We start from the raw sequence: 15,415 nt of genomic DNA, 5'->3' as shown, positions 1-15,415 counted from the left end.
CAAAGACTTGCGCCGTGAAATTGAAGATCGCCAGGAGTGGCTCTACGAATGATCTCTGGACCTTCCTCACGACCGAGACCTGGAATGTCGTGGAGTCGGTCAGCATCAAGGAGCCAGAGGGACTGCTCCCTCAGTGCCTTTGGAAGGGAACAGTCTGATTTTAAAAATGTGATATCCCTAGTAGTGTAGTGGCTGAACTGGGAAACATGTATGGATCCTGTCCCATCAATAGCACTGAATGTCGGATCCAATACAGGAGGGATGCGCTGCAGGCAGCAAGTATCAGAAACGGGTAAGGCTAGAGATGTAAATTACCATGTCCCTAATAGTACGCAATTACAACTGTCTGCCTGTCACTGCTGGGTGGTGGACTAAATTAGATATTAATAATAGACTAAAATAGCAGAAGTATGTGTTGACAATTCAAAGAGAGTAAGAATTAGAACAGATCTATTGTAAAAAAAAAATCCAGCTTTAAATTGATTGTTGTAGTATGGTTCTCAAAAACAGCAGGCAAGATTCCTCAATCAAAGTCCCAAACTAAAATTCTACAGTGTTCTTGTGGCAACTTAGAGTAGAAAAGGATGGAATAAAGAGCTTACTGGACAATCTTGACCTTGATAACCAAATAAAGTGGGCATAATGCATCCCTTATGCTTTCTCTAACTATTTTGACGATCTTTCAATTGAAATAGAAGGAGAATTGTCATTGTGCAGGCAGCCATTACCAGTGAACCCACAGCAGGCACCTTATGTTCCAATGGTAATTAAGGGAAGGATGTACCGAATTGTTTTACATGAAATATGCGTATCCTTGTCAAGACTGTGTAAACAGAAGTGCATTCACTTAAGGGTCAAAGGACAGTCTGCAGTGAAGCCGAGAAGTACAATATTATTCCAAGAAAAGACAATAAAGGTAAGAGTACACATCCTTCACAGGAGAGATAAAGCTCAGAATGATGTTATGCTCCGTGAAAGGATCTACATGGCGACTGCCCTGAATCATCCAGCATCACCTCGCTGACAACATTACAATCTGTCACAGAGAAAGCCAGGGCCTTTTGCAGAGCATGCAACAAGCTTAAACATCATCGCTCCCAGCATCGCTGCTAGAGAAAAGATCTGGATGCTATGGTTTGTAGCCCACGCTTTGTCAATACAGGAAGGGCAACCCCAACTCAGATCCTTTAGCATAATCTAACCTCAACAGAGCCTTGCTAGGACTACAGGAATCTATTGGGGAAAGATCAGGGAAGCAAAACCTCTTCTTACTAGAAGTGGAAGGATTGAGCCTTGACTCAAGATGCTAGAGACTGGGAGAGCCATGGCCAAATTCACCATCAATAACCAAGAGTGCTTAACAGGTCTCATTGCAAGGTACAAGCCTCCTTAAATAAATATGAAATGTAGAATACAACAATGCTCACTCCACAAAACACAAACACACACACACACACACACATATTCTTCACACAAAATGGAGAGAAGGTAGAGTAGACAACTTAAAGGTAGAAATGCTTTTGATATTTTAATTATACATTTTTACACCATTTCAACTCACAACTCCTCTATCCTCGATTGATTTACATTGGCTTTTAATTGTGGCAAGAATTAGGTTCAAACTAGTTGTATAAATGAACAGCTGTGTGCCATGCACAAAAGCAGCTGCAAATGACGTTTTGTCTTAAAACCAAAAAACAGTAAGGTGTTGGTAAGGATATAAAATGGGTGCGAGGATGTGGAACTAATATAAACGTTACATATTAAAAGAATATTTGATGAGAGGAGATGTGGTTTCATCGAGGCCAGATTAATATTACAATTCCCCTTCCATAATGTATGATCTTCAGCAAATCACTTCAGTTTGCTTAACTGCAAAAAATCGGGATCGATTATATACTGCGGGGGGGGGGGGGGGGGGGGGGGGCAAGAAAGCCACACGAATGAGGTGACTTACAAGAAAATCACTGACCTGCTGACACAGGGATTTAACACACCGCCTCACTGTAATCAAGCGCTGGCCTTGGACTAGACATTTACTTCTCCCAATGGTCCTCATGAGACATCTATCCCTGGCATGTAACCAGGGTGGGCTTGGGATTCTTCTTCATAGACTGGATCCATAGGGCATTCAGATCATTGAATCTCTCAACCAGAAAAAACTACAAGACATTGAGACAGCCACCTTGAATCCACTCAACGCTAAGAGATCATGCAACCAATACAAGAGACCCGCCACCAATCACTATGGCTGAATGAATCAAAGCATAATTGTAAAGTTTAGTGGGACTATCGTAGATGGCTTTAATATAGTCTGTCCCGCAGGATCCCAACAAGGTTTCTAACAGCACCAGTATTAAGTATAATAAAAAGTATTAAACTCTTTTTACAACAACTTGCACCAGATTTGGTTAATATAGCCTATAAAGACCTATCTCTCCTCTCATTCGAACCGTTCAAAGAAGAATAAAGAGCCTCTGTACGCTGCTGCATTCCAGCGCAGCGCTGATGCTTCAATAGTCTCATAAAACTCTTCCAGGGACCAGCAGAGTAACTCACAGCGAAGGGCACAGTACACTTTGAGCACTCTGTCTCTCACACTTATTCCCCACCCCACAACATGAGCACAGCTCTTGTCACTCAAGCACAACCTTCCTACAAATTCAGCTCTCTGCCAACCAAGCACTTACCCTCAGTGTGGCATTACACACATCCCATAATGCACATCTGCACATAAAGATGAAATTATAATATAAGTTAGTCTCACTAAAATAAAACTTGGTATTTAGAGTGTATTCTGGAGAAGAAGCAGAAGTCATCATCAGTTGTGTGATCTGTGCAATAGTCTAGTACTTATACAAGCAGTCTTTTCTAGTGCAACATGAATTGTGTGACAATTACTCTACAGCAAGTAACTTTTTAACACACGTCAATAACAAGGCATTATGCACTTTTATTGTTTTGATGCCAATTTTCTTCAACCAGTGCACAATTTTAAATCCCTGGGTAAGCAGAACCAGTCGGAGGCATATCAGGCAAGAAACCAGAAAAGCTGGGGAGTGAGAATGAAATTCACACTGTGGGATAGTGGATTTGGGAGCACAGATGGCTGAGTGGGTGGTGATTTGGGGATGCAGAGTTTGTGTGGATTGGGGGGTGGGGAGAGTTTGGCTAGAGATGGTTAGTGTGGAAAAGAAACGACAAAGTGTGGAAGATAAGAGAAAGAAAGTGTGAACAACGAGAAGAAAGCCTGGATGTGAGAGAGTTGAGCTGTGTCAGCAGTGGAGAGGAGAGGGGATGCAGAGAGCAAGAATGCCTGGACAATGAGAGAGTCCTCAAAATTCAGCTAAGTGAACTGCACATGAAGACAATTCAAGTAAGTCTGGTTACTGTTGTTTTGAGATATAGTTACTTGTGTGCATTTATTTGTCAACTTCCATTAATCTGATATAGACGATTCCAAACAATCTGAAATGTACCTACAAGTTTTGGCTTTTGCAAAAAACGTTTGTTCCTGAAATGTAGCCATCTCTTTAAACATGTGCCTACTGCCACCAGTCTATGTAGATCACACGAGCATTGGTAGTTTTAAAGATGGAGATGGGCACAGTGGAGGCGAATTAAGTTTGAAACTGATGGGTGGTAATGTCCATCTTCAAATTATACAGAATAAATCCCAATATCCCAAATGAGGCTGAACGATTGGTTCTCTGCTCCAAAATGTGGAAATGTTGTGGCTGTGCAACCAAGTGAAATAGGCCCCCTGCCATGTGGTTAAGGGATTAAAACACAGACATAACTGGGGTGCAGAAGAATCCTCGCACCCATTGGGTTTGGTGCCACTGCCCCTGCTGCACAGTAATAGTCCCTTACCGGATTGGAGTACAGTGCACACAGGATAGGGCTGGGGATATCTTTCTATGTGCAACAGTGATGGGTTTCTTGCTGCATGCGGGAAAGGACAAGGTCTGGACACCAAGGTGTATCTAGAAGGAGCTCTCTGTACGCGGTACCGGGTTTGAACGTTTTTAAGCGAGGGCAATGGAGGCTACCGGTAGGTTGTGGTAGGGATGGGTATCTGTGTGTTTGATAGGGCTCACAGTATAACCCCTTAATGGCAGTATTATTGAACTGCAACTAGCCTTGGAGCATGTGGAATTACAGGACTCCATCTGGGGGCCAGTCACTGTTTTCCAGACTACAAAATGACATTTATTGAGCAAGTGTGTGAGCGTGTACGCGTCTGGGAGGGATGGGTGGGATGGAGGGAGGGGCTGCAGCGCAATTTGAAAGTCTGATTGACTCTCACTCTCCTAAACCAGTACAGTCTTTTGGCTGCTTATAGTTTGAGACATGATGCACACAAGCAGCAGCTCGTAGTTGGATGAGTCCATGTTTGAGTAGACAAGAGGGCAACATAGCAGACGTAGGGCGCAGAACTCCCTTAACTGAACTATTATTGATTCACAGTTGAATGGCTTAACCTAGAAGGGCAGTGGGAGCCAGTCAACTCAGTAATTATGGCACTTGCCACATACACAGACCAGTCAATACTGATTTTCAACAGTGACTAAAGGACTCTGGACTCGTTCAAGAGGACAACACGGTCTGCTGTATGTATTCCTCCAGTGATTGGCCTCAGCAGTAGTACCCATTTTCATCCGTCATTTGGAATTGAATGTATTGCAGCATTTAAAAGGTGCTTACGAGTACTCCTATGTAGGACACTGAAGCACTTGCCTACGTAATAGCATGTAGGTGTGTGAATGGAAGGATGTGGTCTTTGCTTTGATCCTATGAGGTTCCATGTCTTGTATGACCACTGAGATGCGTTCTAGCATTATGAGCCGCAGCACGCAGCACTGGGTTGGATGATGAAGTGCGTGAGACAGACGCGCAGTTTTATGGTTTTTAGCATGCTGGAAGCTTTGTACAGTTCTGCAGGTCCCTGTATAGTGTTTATTGCACTGGGTTATCCAATCGGAGATTGTGTGTATAACTGTGGTCCTGAGATGGCTTGGTTGGCAAGACAGAGGTGGGAAGATCTGTTGGGATGGACATTTTTATTATCATCCCATATATGAGCGCCTTTGTGAGATGTAAAGAAGATGTCAGATTGTACAGAAATTTGGGACCTGTAGATGTGGACTATTAAATTACTCCAAATTGTCCAGCAATGGGTGACAGATCTCTTCAGTTATTCCATGCCTTTTCATTTGGTGATGCCTGTCTTTTGTATGTACAGTCCTGGTGATGGACAACTATATTAGCAGATATGTTATGTGTGACTTTAAGAGGTGCAAGTTATTATTTGTTGCTGATCGCTGCGTTTAGTGGTTTTAGTATTATTGTGGGTCATAACAAGTACTTAACTATATAATGCTATGGCAAGCCGTAGGTCAGCACTTATTGGCTTACCTGCATATCATAAACAGTTCACTGGTTGAGTTGTTTGCCCTTCATGGGTCATAAGTGGAGGATTGTGCTTCAAGGTGGGCCTGGTTTTCTGGGCTCTGTTGTTGGGATGTGGGCAACAGAGTAATCTAAGAAATGACCATGTTTTCAACTGTCTCTGGAAGTGTATATGCTCCTATTGGCTTTTAATGATGGCGGTTAATGAGTTCTAGAGCTTGGTGGTTTAACTGAGAAAGCAGTACCTTGTGCAGATTTCTTATGGTACAGTAGAATAATGATAAGTGGTGCAAGCCTGGAGCCAGTGTTCCGTTTGTTTTGGATAGCTTGAATTTAACTTGTAGGTGTGGCATCCATTTCCACAGGAGGCTCTGTGGACAAAGGTACTATAACCTGCATCGGAAAAGTATTAATTGCAGCTTTTCAAAGACATGAGAAAGCCCTCTTTAAAAATACCTAAATCTATTGGTTTTGTCAATTCTTGTACACACTTGCAAGTATTTTTTAGTTTAAATAAGATACGAGGTCACCATGTAGTTGAGAGGATGTTCCTGAATTAACCCCAGGAATTTGCTCTGGGATCACTTTCAAGGATTGGTTACATGTGATCCGGCTTCTGGGCATCCAGGCGCAATGTGGCCACATGGTTAAGCTATACGTGTCTCCTACCGGTGAGGTTTTGGGGGAGCTCAGTGTAGATTACAGAGCAGTGTTAGCAGACTGCCGTCCAAAAATCTGTCTGTACCCATTTCCATTATGATCAGTGCTCTACCATAACTACATTGACGGGCAAACAGTACATGGATAAGGCACATATTTCTTTTTTAAAGAACACATTTTCTCACATATTAATATGTATATTGTTTTTTCTACTAGGATTAGAAAACTTAATGAGAATTGTGTGCATAAAAATAATATATTCACAGCACAGGCATAGAAAGAACAAGCATTTACAATGGAATAGGTCTCGCAGCATTAAAGTTAGAGTTACTGGCATTGTAAATGACAATGCTTTGCATTATTATTTTTTTTAATTTGCAATTGGTATACAAACATTGTTTGTGAATGGTTAGCTGTTGCTACCAATTTTATCAGCAAAAATCATCATGTTGCCTCTGAGAGCTGCCCAACTCCTTGGAAGGGAGTCTGCACAATGAGGCTGCACTGAATGTTTTTTAGGTCCGACTACAGAAAGCTTTAGCGGTCTCAAAGACCTATTGTTACCACACAACTGATGCACACACCCCAAACACAGACTCAGAAAGGGGCTTTTTCCAGATGGGGAAATGAAACCCAGGGCCTGCAGCTACAAGCAATGCAGGCTGAGACACAAATCCTGAATGAAAGATCAAGCTTACTGACAGTTTAATGCACATTTCGAGCTTTTCACGGAAAGGAAGGCGCCCAGAGGCTTTGAAGTTAGGAGTGTACGCTGTGCAAGATACTCGGTGGCCTTCCTGGTGTCACAAGAGCGTCAGGGAAAAGGGAGAGACAGTCACAAACGTCAGTCTCGACACTGCCTCAAGACAACAGTCCTGGATTCCTACCTTGGGGGCCTAGGTAGATCTCGGGGCTGCCTAGGTGCAGGGCGCTGCAGTTAAATAGTTGGTATTTGGGCGGGGGTGAAGGATGCAGCCAATGGGAAATAATGGTTTGTCGCAGACGTACCATCGTCCTATTAAAGCCATTTCAGGTGAGATACCGCGGCCAGATGCTCGGCTTCTAGCCACCTCGAGTATCTTCAAAGCTGCTGGGACCCACCCCTTTCAAGTGACTTCCTGCAACATATTAAAACTGCTAGGCGCCACTTCAGAACAAGCTTCTAGCAGCCTCGTCATTCTTCCGAGCTGCTGGGCTGGAAGGTTAGCCACCCATCCTGCTTGTAGCTAAATCATTGTCGTCAAAGCGGCTGGGAAGCATTCAATCACAAGGCTTCTAGGCGCCTTGATAGCTTCCCAATTGTTTTGCCCAGATAGGGGCGGGATGTCCTCAGTAGAGGGCAAGGGTGAGGGGGAGTTTTAAAGGTCCATCAGGAGGCCTGAGAGCACAACAGCCTTAATCCCTTGCTCCTCAAAAGAATGATTGACGCTCCTACATTCACGCGCCGGATTGCAGAACCAGCCTTTCCAAAGTTGATAAATTAAGTACCAGTACACTTAAAAAACAAAATATTACCAGGCCCGAAACAGCAAACACCCTCTCAAACAAACATTTAAAAACTGGCGCGCCGTTTTCTTTTTTAATGCGTAATTTATTGGTAGCACGTCACGAATAAAGAAAAAGAGAAAATGCTTCCGCCTGAGCATGACAATCAATGACCCACCATGCACAAGCGTCGTGCGTTGCACTGGACGTGCCCGCCACCCACCCGCCCTCCATGCACAAGCTTCGTGCGTTGCACTCGTCCTGCCTCACAACCTCTGGCGCCAGAACGCACTAAAGTCCAGAAAACGGGCTGACAGGAGGGAAAGAAATGCTGACAAGAGCAGCTCTGGATGGGAGGTTTGTTTTTACCGATTCATTTACCAGAAGAAAAGAAACTAGCACGTTCACTTTTCACTGCCTCTTACAAAGACGCACATCTTTGTTTGGGGTTACGCTGCAACACCTGGAAATGCAGCTGAAAAGGCGGAAATGGGGTATTACCACCGCCGTCTTTTTTCCCTATTCACCTGCGCAGAACAGACTGCGCGCGGGTCTGCTCTGTGATCAACCTATTAACTCAGCCCACTCCCCGCAGAGATCGACAGTTCCATTGGGCTCCACAGCCAGCCAATGTCGGCGCCTGTTTACCTCCAGCGGAGAGGAAGAGCGCGCGGCACGAGCAGGCCGTGCGTGGAGCTGAGAGTGGGAGGAAGAGTGGGGCGTGGCTTCGAGCAAATCAGCTTGCGGGTGTGCGGCGGCGTCGCGGGCGGAGCGGACAGTGGAAAGAGGGCGCGCGGAGAGTGTGTGAGAGAGGAAGCAGCGCGTGGGCAGGAGCCAGAGGGACAGCTCGCGCCGGCAACAGCAGATCAGTGAGCTACAGAGCCTGGTGCTGCAGCAGGCACAGTACTGTGAGTCCTTTATACGCTTTATGGAGAACGAGGGGCATTCAGTATGCGGGGGGGGCGGCGGGCTCTGTATCTATGCGTGCGTGTATGTGCGCTTGTGTGTGTGTGTCTCTGTGTGTGTGTGTGTGTATGTGTGCGTGCCTGCCTGCGCGTGTGTGTGAGTGTGTATGCCTGCGTGCATGTGCGCGTGTGTGTTTGCCTGCATGCGTGCCTGTGCACGTTCACGCACCCAAATCCAGCCAAATCGGCAAGGCGCCAAAGCGCGCCCACGAGGTCAAATCTCCGGCAGGAGAAGCGCGTGACAGTCTGCTGTCCACATTCCCGGAAAAGTGATTACATAAGTTGTCGAGCCCTAGACAGCAAAGCTTCACTTTGCTTTCGTCTAGGCTCGACCTAAAAAGTACACGATTATCCCATAATGAAGTGGAATTAATCTTAATCCCCTTTGTCCATAAACCTGTCCATATTACTTGCAAATACCCAAAGAATAGTGTGCCCAAATGTTCAGTGTAAGGTAGATATTCATAAAATTCAGTTTTAAATTTACACCTGTAGCTTTATTCCTACATCCGTATTACATTTTGGACTTTTCAAATTCATAAATGTTTCCTACAGTTCTCCTTGGAAGTTGTGAAGTGGTTACAGTTTTCCTAAGATTTTTCAGGGAAATCAGTAAATGCCTTTTTTTCATAAGCAAAATGCATGCTTTTGTTTGCTAATGCGAAAATCCAGAAGCAAGTGCATGCCTTTTGTTTTACTCCGTAAGTAAAAGTATTCTTCTCAGCCTCTTCAACCACATCAATGTTGGATTTATTCCTTTCCTACTTCTACTCTGGATACAGATTAATTCCTGCCTTGGTAAGAGCAAACCTCAGATCATATCCATGGTACTAACCTATCAGGCCCACCAGCGCAATCGGTTTGTGAACCTTGGCGTACAACTAGGAGGTTAGAAGTGCTTCTGTCTGCCATTATCCGTGGGCCACCAACATGAAAGGGGGAGGAATCATCTGTAATAGGAATAAGTATTTTGTTCTTTGACATTTGTAGGGCTGATACTTTGGCCTTCCCTCTACTGTAATCTTTTAATCCCACAGCAGGTCGAGTACACTGCTGTGGTGTGTATTGTAGAAATCGATCTCTTCGTATTGTTAATGTTAATGTTAATCAGCATTTATTGAGCGCTCGTACGCCCAGAGGCTTCATGGCGCTATAGGAAGGAACAGGCGCGTCAGTCAGTTAGTAGAGAAAAAGCAGCTCAGTGATGTGCCTGAGAGAAGAGCCAGGTCTTCAGGGAATGTCTGAAACTGAGGATATTATCACTCAGTTTTAGGTGAAGGGGGAGAGAGTTCCAGAAGGCAGCTGCAAGGTGGTCAAAGCAGCTGCCTCCGAGACGCTTCCTCTTATACGGAGGAACAGTCAGGAGGGATTTATGGATGGACCGGAGGTTGCGGGAAGGGCTGTATCTTTTGAATAAGTCTCTGATGAATAGGGGGCCAATATCATGTAAAGACTTGAATAGGATGCACCCCGCTTTGAAGGCCACGCGTTGCTCAACCGGCAGCCAATGTAGCTGTTTCAGGCCAAGTCTGACTGATTGCCTCCTAGGGATGTTCAAAAGAAGTCTGGCTGCTTGGTTCTGAACCAGCTGGAGGCGTCTAAGCTCTCCCGTTTGGAGCCCAAGGTAGAGACTGTTAGAGAAGTCCAATCTGGACAGGACCAGGGAAAGGACAATCTGAGTGAGGGCGGCAGAGGAGAAGAAACAGGCAATTTTTTTAATTTTCTTCAACTGGAAAAAACTGGAGGACACGACTGCTCCAACCTGTTTTTTTAGGGAGAGATCCTCGCTGATGAAGATACCTAGGCTCTTGACCGAGGATGACTTAGATGGGGGGGCACCCATGCAGGAGGGCCAGAAGCTGGGATTCCAACTATGTATACTCTGTCCAGGCAAGACCAGTTCGGTCTTGCCTGGGTTAAGTTTCAAATGATTGCAGCTCATCCAACTCAGAATGTGGGACATGGTGTTTTGGAATTCTACCACTGAGTCCTTGGTGTTCAAAGGGAAGATGAGCTGCAAATCATCTGCATAGTTGAAGATGGTTACCTTTGCATTTCTGAGGGAGTACAAAAGGGGGCGTAGGTACAAATTAAAAAGCAAGGGAGATAACGAAGAGCCTTGAGGTACTCCGCAGATGGTGGATATGGTAGGAGCCGTGAAGGAGCCCAGTCTAACCAATTGAGTTCGGTCAGTGATGAATGAGCGGATCCAGCTCAGCGCAGGGCCCCTGAGGCCTGCCTGCTCGACACGGTCGACCAAGATGGTGTAGTCGACCGTGTCGAACGCAGCAGAGAGGTCCAACAGCACCAGAGCCTGGTGGATCCCTTCGTCCGCGTTCCGCCTCAAAGTATTCTGCACTGAAAGAATGACTGCTTCAGTCGAATGGCAAGGGCGGAAGCCAGCCTGGTTAGGTGCAAGATACTCTGATTTTTCCAGAAATGTGGAAATACGGTCACAGACGTGAGACTCCAGAAGTTTGGCACAGTATGGCAGCAAGGATATAGGTCTGTAATTGAGTGGATCTAGCGGGTTGGCTCCTGTCTTTTTTATAAGGGGGATAAGGAGGGCTTTTTTAAAGTTGTTTGGGACTTTCCCCTGTGTGAGCGATCCATTTAGCATGGGAAGTAAGCCCCCGGGGATGCAGGTGCCCACTTCTTTCAAAATGTGAGGGGGGCAGATGTCGTCGGGGGAGCCGGATTTGACCTTTGTAAGGAGTTTGGATAAGTTGGCACTATCAATAGGGGGATATGAGTCCAGGGTAGCAGGATTATGAAAGATGTCTGAAAAAAGAAGAGGAGGCTGAGTGGTGGAGATACTTTGTTTGATGGTGCAGATTTTATCGAAGAAGAAGGAGTTTAGTGAGTTGCAGAGTTCCTGGGTGGTGACTATCGGAAGAGAGGTTCTGTCGCTAGTACTGTGATTTTCCACAATATTAAACAGTTCTCTAGATTTATTATGGGCCTTGAGAATTTTTTCTGAAAAGTAACCGGTTTTATGTTTCAGAATAAGCATTTGGTAGTCCTTACGAGCCTTACGATAGTTATCCCTGTCTTGTTCTGAATAGGCTGTTCGCCACTTTCGCTCCAATTGACGAACTTCGAGCTTAACGGTTTTCAAAAGAGGTGTAAACCACCTATGAGCGTCGTTGGGGCGAGAGCGGGGAAAGTTGGTACAGGGAGCATGAACATCAGCTGCCTGAAGTAGCCACCCAGAAAAAGCTTCTTCCATTTCTTCAATGCCTTGGTCAAGTGAGGGAGGGGAGGAGGTTAAGGATTCAATAAAAGCGGGGATATCAACATTCTTCCAAAGTCTAGTTTTTCCTCCTAGCTGGGGTAGGGACTTTCTACTTCTTTCAATGGTCATGGTGAAGTTGATCAGAAAATGATCCGACCAAATGCAGGGCGTGATGGACTTAATAGCAATAAGATGTTTTGAGACCAAATTTGATCTAGGCTGTGCCCTTTATCATGGGTTGGAAGATGAATATGTTGGATGAGGTTCATGTCCAAGAGGGTTTCTTTCAGCGTGGCTGCCTGAGGGTCAGACTCAACAGAGTCCAGCCAGAGGTTGAAATCTCCCAATAGCACGATTTTATTGTGGGACATTATCAAGGGAGCAAGTTGTTCTGCAAGGGATGCCGTAAAAGTGGGCATATTTTGAGGGGGGCGGTATAAGAGGATCAGAAGTAGTGATCCAGAGTTAGTGTCCAGTTTAAAAATCAGATTGTCTGATCCTATTAAATCAAAGGATGGTAAGGAAGAGACTTTATGGGAGCTGCGAATAATCGCAGCGACCCCTCCGCCTCTTCTGTCGACATGCAGAATGTAGTAGTTCGAAGGAACAGCGGCTAAAATATCAGGCAGGGATCCTGCATTAAGCCAGGTCTCTGAGAGGAATAAAAAGTCTAGTTGTTCGGCCTGGAGCAGGAGAAAGATATCCAAGTGGTGTTTAACCATGGACCTGGTGTTTAAATATAGACATTTGAGAATGGTCTCAGAGTCACGAGGGGTTGAAGGAGGTAAAGAGGACTTAAACTTGGGAACTTTGCCAAGAGTGAATTCAGGCTTCAAAATACCGTAAGAGGCGGCACGCTTTAAGGCATGAGCGGGCGGGGCGAGCCCAGCGCTATCAGGGGGTCTGAGTGACAACAGTGATGAGGAGGAGTATTTAAAGTTTAGGCCAGGGGTTGTGGCCCCAGGCCCCGGTCTGCCGCGGACGGGCGCAGACGGGCTTGACGTATGCGCGACTTCGGCGCGCATTCGTCGCGCCCGCTGCGCTCCTGGATACACATTGTTTATATGGCCTGCCTCCCGGGAGAACTAGACCGCTAGATCCCGTCCAGCTCCACCCAAGATGGCGGCTCGCCTCACCCTCCACACAAACGGCACCAGCCGCGATGGAACAGGGCAGGCAACAAAGAAATAAGCAATAAAATCGGTAGGTGCAAGTAAAATAATGCTCTTAACAATTTTAAGTGAAGTTTAAAACTTTCTAACGCGCTGGCGCTTTGATCGCTCTAGAGCGATGACAATATCTGCCAAGTGACTGCGCTGTCAACAAAAACGATTGCAAGGTTCCGCGAGGGCCAGGCTGCTGCCACCAGCCAAGCGTTCGAGTGACCCTGAGCCAGGAAGTGTTTTATGGCCTGCCTCCCGGGAGAACTAGACCGCTAGATCCGGTCCAGCTCCACCCAAGATGGCGGCTCGCCTCACCCTCCACACAAACGGCACCAGCCGCGATGGAACAGGGCGGGCAACAAAGAAATAAGCAATAAAATCGGTAGGTGCAAGTAAAATAATGCTCTTAACAATTTTAAGTGAAGTTTAAAACTTTCTAACGCGCTGGCGCTTTGATTGCGCTAGAGCGATGACAATATCTGCCAAGTGACTGCGCTGTCAACAAAAACGATTGCAAGGTTCCGCGAGGGCCAGGCTGCTGCCACCAGCCAAGCGTATGAAGAATGTAAACATTGTTTGCATGTAGCATCAAAATATGGCTGGTGTGGTTTGTGTGGCATTGCATTCTTCTTGGCTACCTAAACAGAACTGTATCCTTAGCAGTAAGGAAGTAAGCCAGGCAACATCGAGGTCGACATCATTGATCATACCCAATAAGGCTAGTCTGGGGTCCGACTGGAGGGGGATTCCCATGACCTCGCAGAGTTCCTTAAAAATGCTAGCCCAGTAATAGTAGATCGAAGCACATGTCCACATAAGGTGGTAAAAGTCCCCGTCCTCCACTTTACATCTCAGTTTTTCCCATTCTATAGAGTCGCACTCTGTCTTAATATGTTCTGTGGAGCACATTAAATTGGATTAGGCGTAGTCTGGACTTAATTGCAACGTCTCTGGGGTGCATTAAGACTATGTCCCAATCAAGATCGTCCGAGAACCAGAGAATACTTATCCTCCTTGCCTCAAAATCACCAGTCCTAGATGGAACCTTGCCTCTCCAATGAATTGGGAAAAAACACTATTACTGAAAGTGCTCAAACTGTTATTTACTTGAGGACTTACCAAATGGTGATATTTTCTTTTCCTTCTTAGCAACACACAACATTTAATCACAGACATAATTTCTATTGCAACAAACAGAGGAACTTAGGATCATTTGGCTGAAACTGCTGTAGGTTACCAGGTCACTTGCAAGTTGAGATCTCTGGAAACGGTACCCAACATGCACCAGGTTTACATAAAACACTGGGAATGACTAAGTCAAATAAATTAAGAAGGTATTTATACTTTATTGGTTCTCAGTATCAAAAAATATTAACAGGGACCTCATCTTGCTAGGAACAAATCCTACTCTTGAGTGGTGGTCTTGAACTCCTAAAATATGAACCTCCACAACTACATAACACACACACTCGTTTTACTCACCGTGACTGCTACATACAAACACCAAAACATAGAGCTGAGATGAAAGGCAACAAGCTGCCCCGATTCATTGAACTTGCTGTGCTTGGCTTTGGAGAGGTGAAGCCGCCGGGAGATTTTCTGTGGAAACAAGCATACACAAAACTGAAAAAAGCATTTATGTTTCTTTCATTTCCCCTCTTGTTTCAATATACATTTGAAGGGATGCACATGACACCAGATACCCGACTCTAAGACCCAAAAGCATTCTAGGAGGTCAGATCTAGTACTGTATCAACCTAACTGACATATATATTAGTTGCAAGAAAATAAAATATCCACAATATGGCAGTGTTAGACCTGGGGGTCGCTAGTTGGCTGAGGTAGGTACCTTAGGCCAAATAGGGACCCTTGCTTCCACATCAGGTAAAGGAAGGACACCTTCTCAGATAGCCCCCGATCACCCCCTTGGTAGCTTGGCACGAGCAGCCAGGCTTACCTTCAAGGCAAGTGTGTAAAGTATTTGCAACCACACTCTCAGTAACCCAATGATGACACCACAAATGGACTCCACACAAGTTTTGTAAAAACAAATATGAATTTATATAAAAAATAAATAAGATAAAAACACACTATATAAATCCAACATATGCGTATTCATAATATTCCTCCTGGCCGGTTATTAGGCCAGCCAGCCCTTGTAAGTTCTGGCGATATTAATGAGCAATTCTAAATGATCCACTGCAGTCCTAATGCAATGCTATGCTGTTCGTAATGCAAGAACCAGGCACTTTGCAAAGTAAAAATAATGCAGTTCGTTACAAAGCAATCAAGCAGTTCGTAATGCAATGCGTAATGCAACAATCAGGTAGTTCGTAATGCAGATATAATGCAATGTGTAATACAACAATCATGTAGTTCGTAATGCAGAACTAATGCAATGCGTAATACACTCCAGCACAGATCACTGTGTCTTAGGCAGTCTCTCCATCACTGGTACAGACTCGCAGTCAGCTTCCGTCAACAGATGCCCCCAA

The 15,415-nt window shown here is 45.2% G+C and overlaps 1 protein-coding gene across 1 annotated transcript in view; it reads right to left on the bottom strand.

The window, feature by feature from the left end:
• TRAM2 (translocation associated membrane protein 2) overlaps nt 1–15,415 on the bottom strand; it is a 238,503-nt gene that overhangs the window by 93,142 nt on the left and 129,946 nt on the right. Inside the window, exon 4 of the mRNA XM_086926192.1 lies at nt 14,403–14,519. Coding sequence (XP_086782318.1) covers nt 14,403–14,519 — 117 coding nt within the window. The remainder of the gene's footprint in view (nt 1–14,402; nt 14,520–15,415) is intronic.

The sequence above is a fragment of the Lissotriton vulgaris genome, chromosome 6 (assembly GCF_964263255.1).
Source record: "Lissotriton vulgaris chromosome 6, aLisVul1.2, whole genome shotgun sequence".
In the NCBI taxonomy this organism is placed as follows: Eukaryota; Metazoa; Chordata; class Amphibia; order Caudata; family Salamandridae; genus Lissotriton; species Lissotriton vulgaris.
The sequence above is the reverse complement of the archived record's forward strand: the minus strand, read 5'-3'. Positions and strand labels throughout refer to the sequence as shown.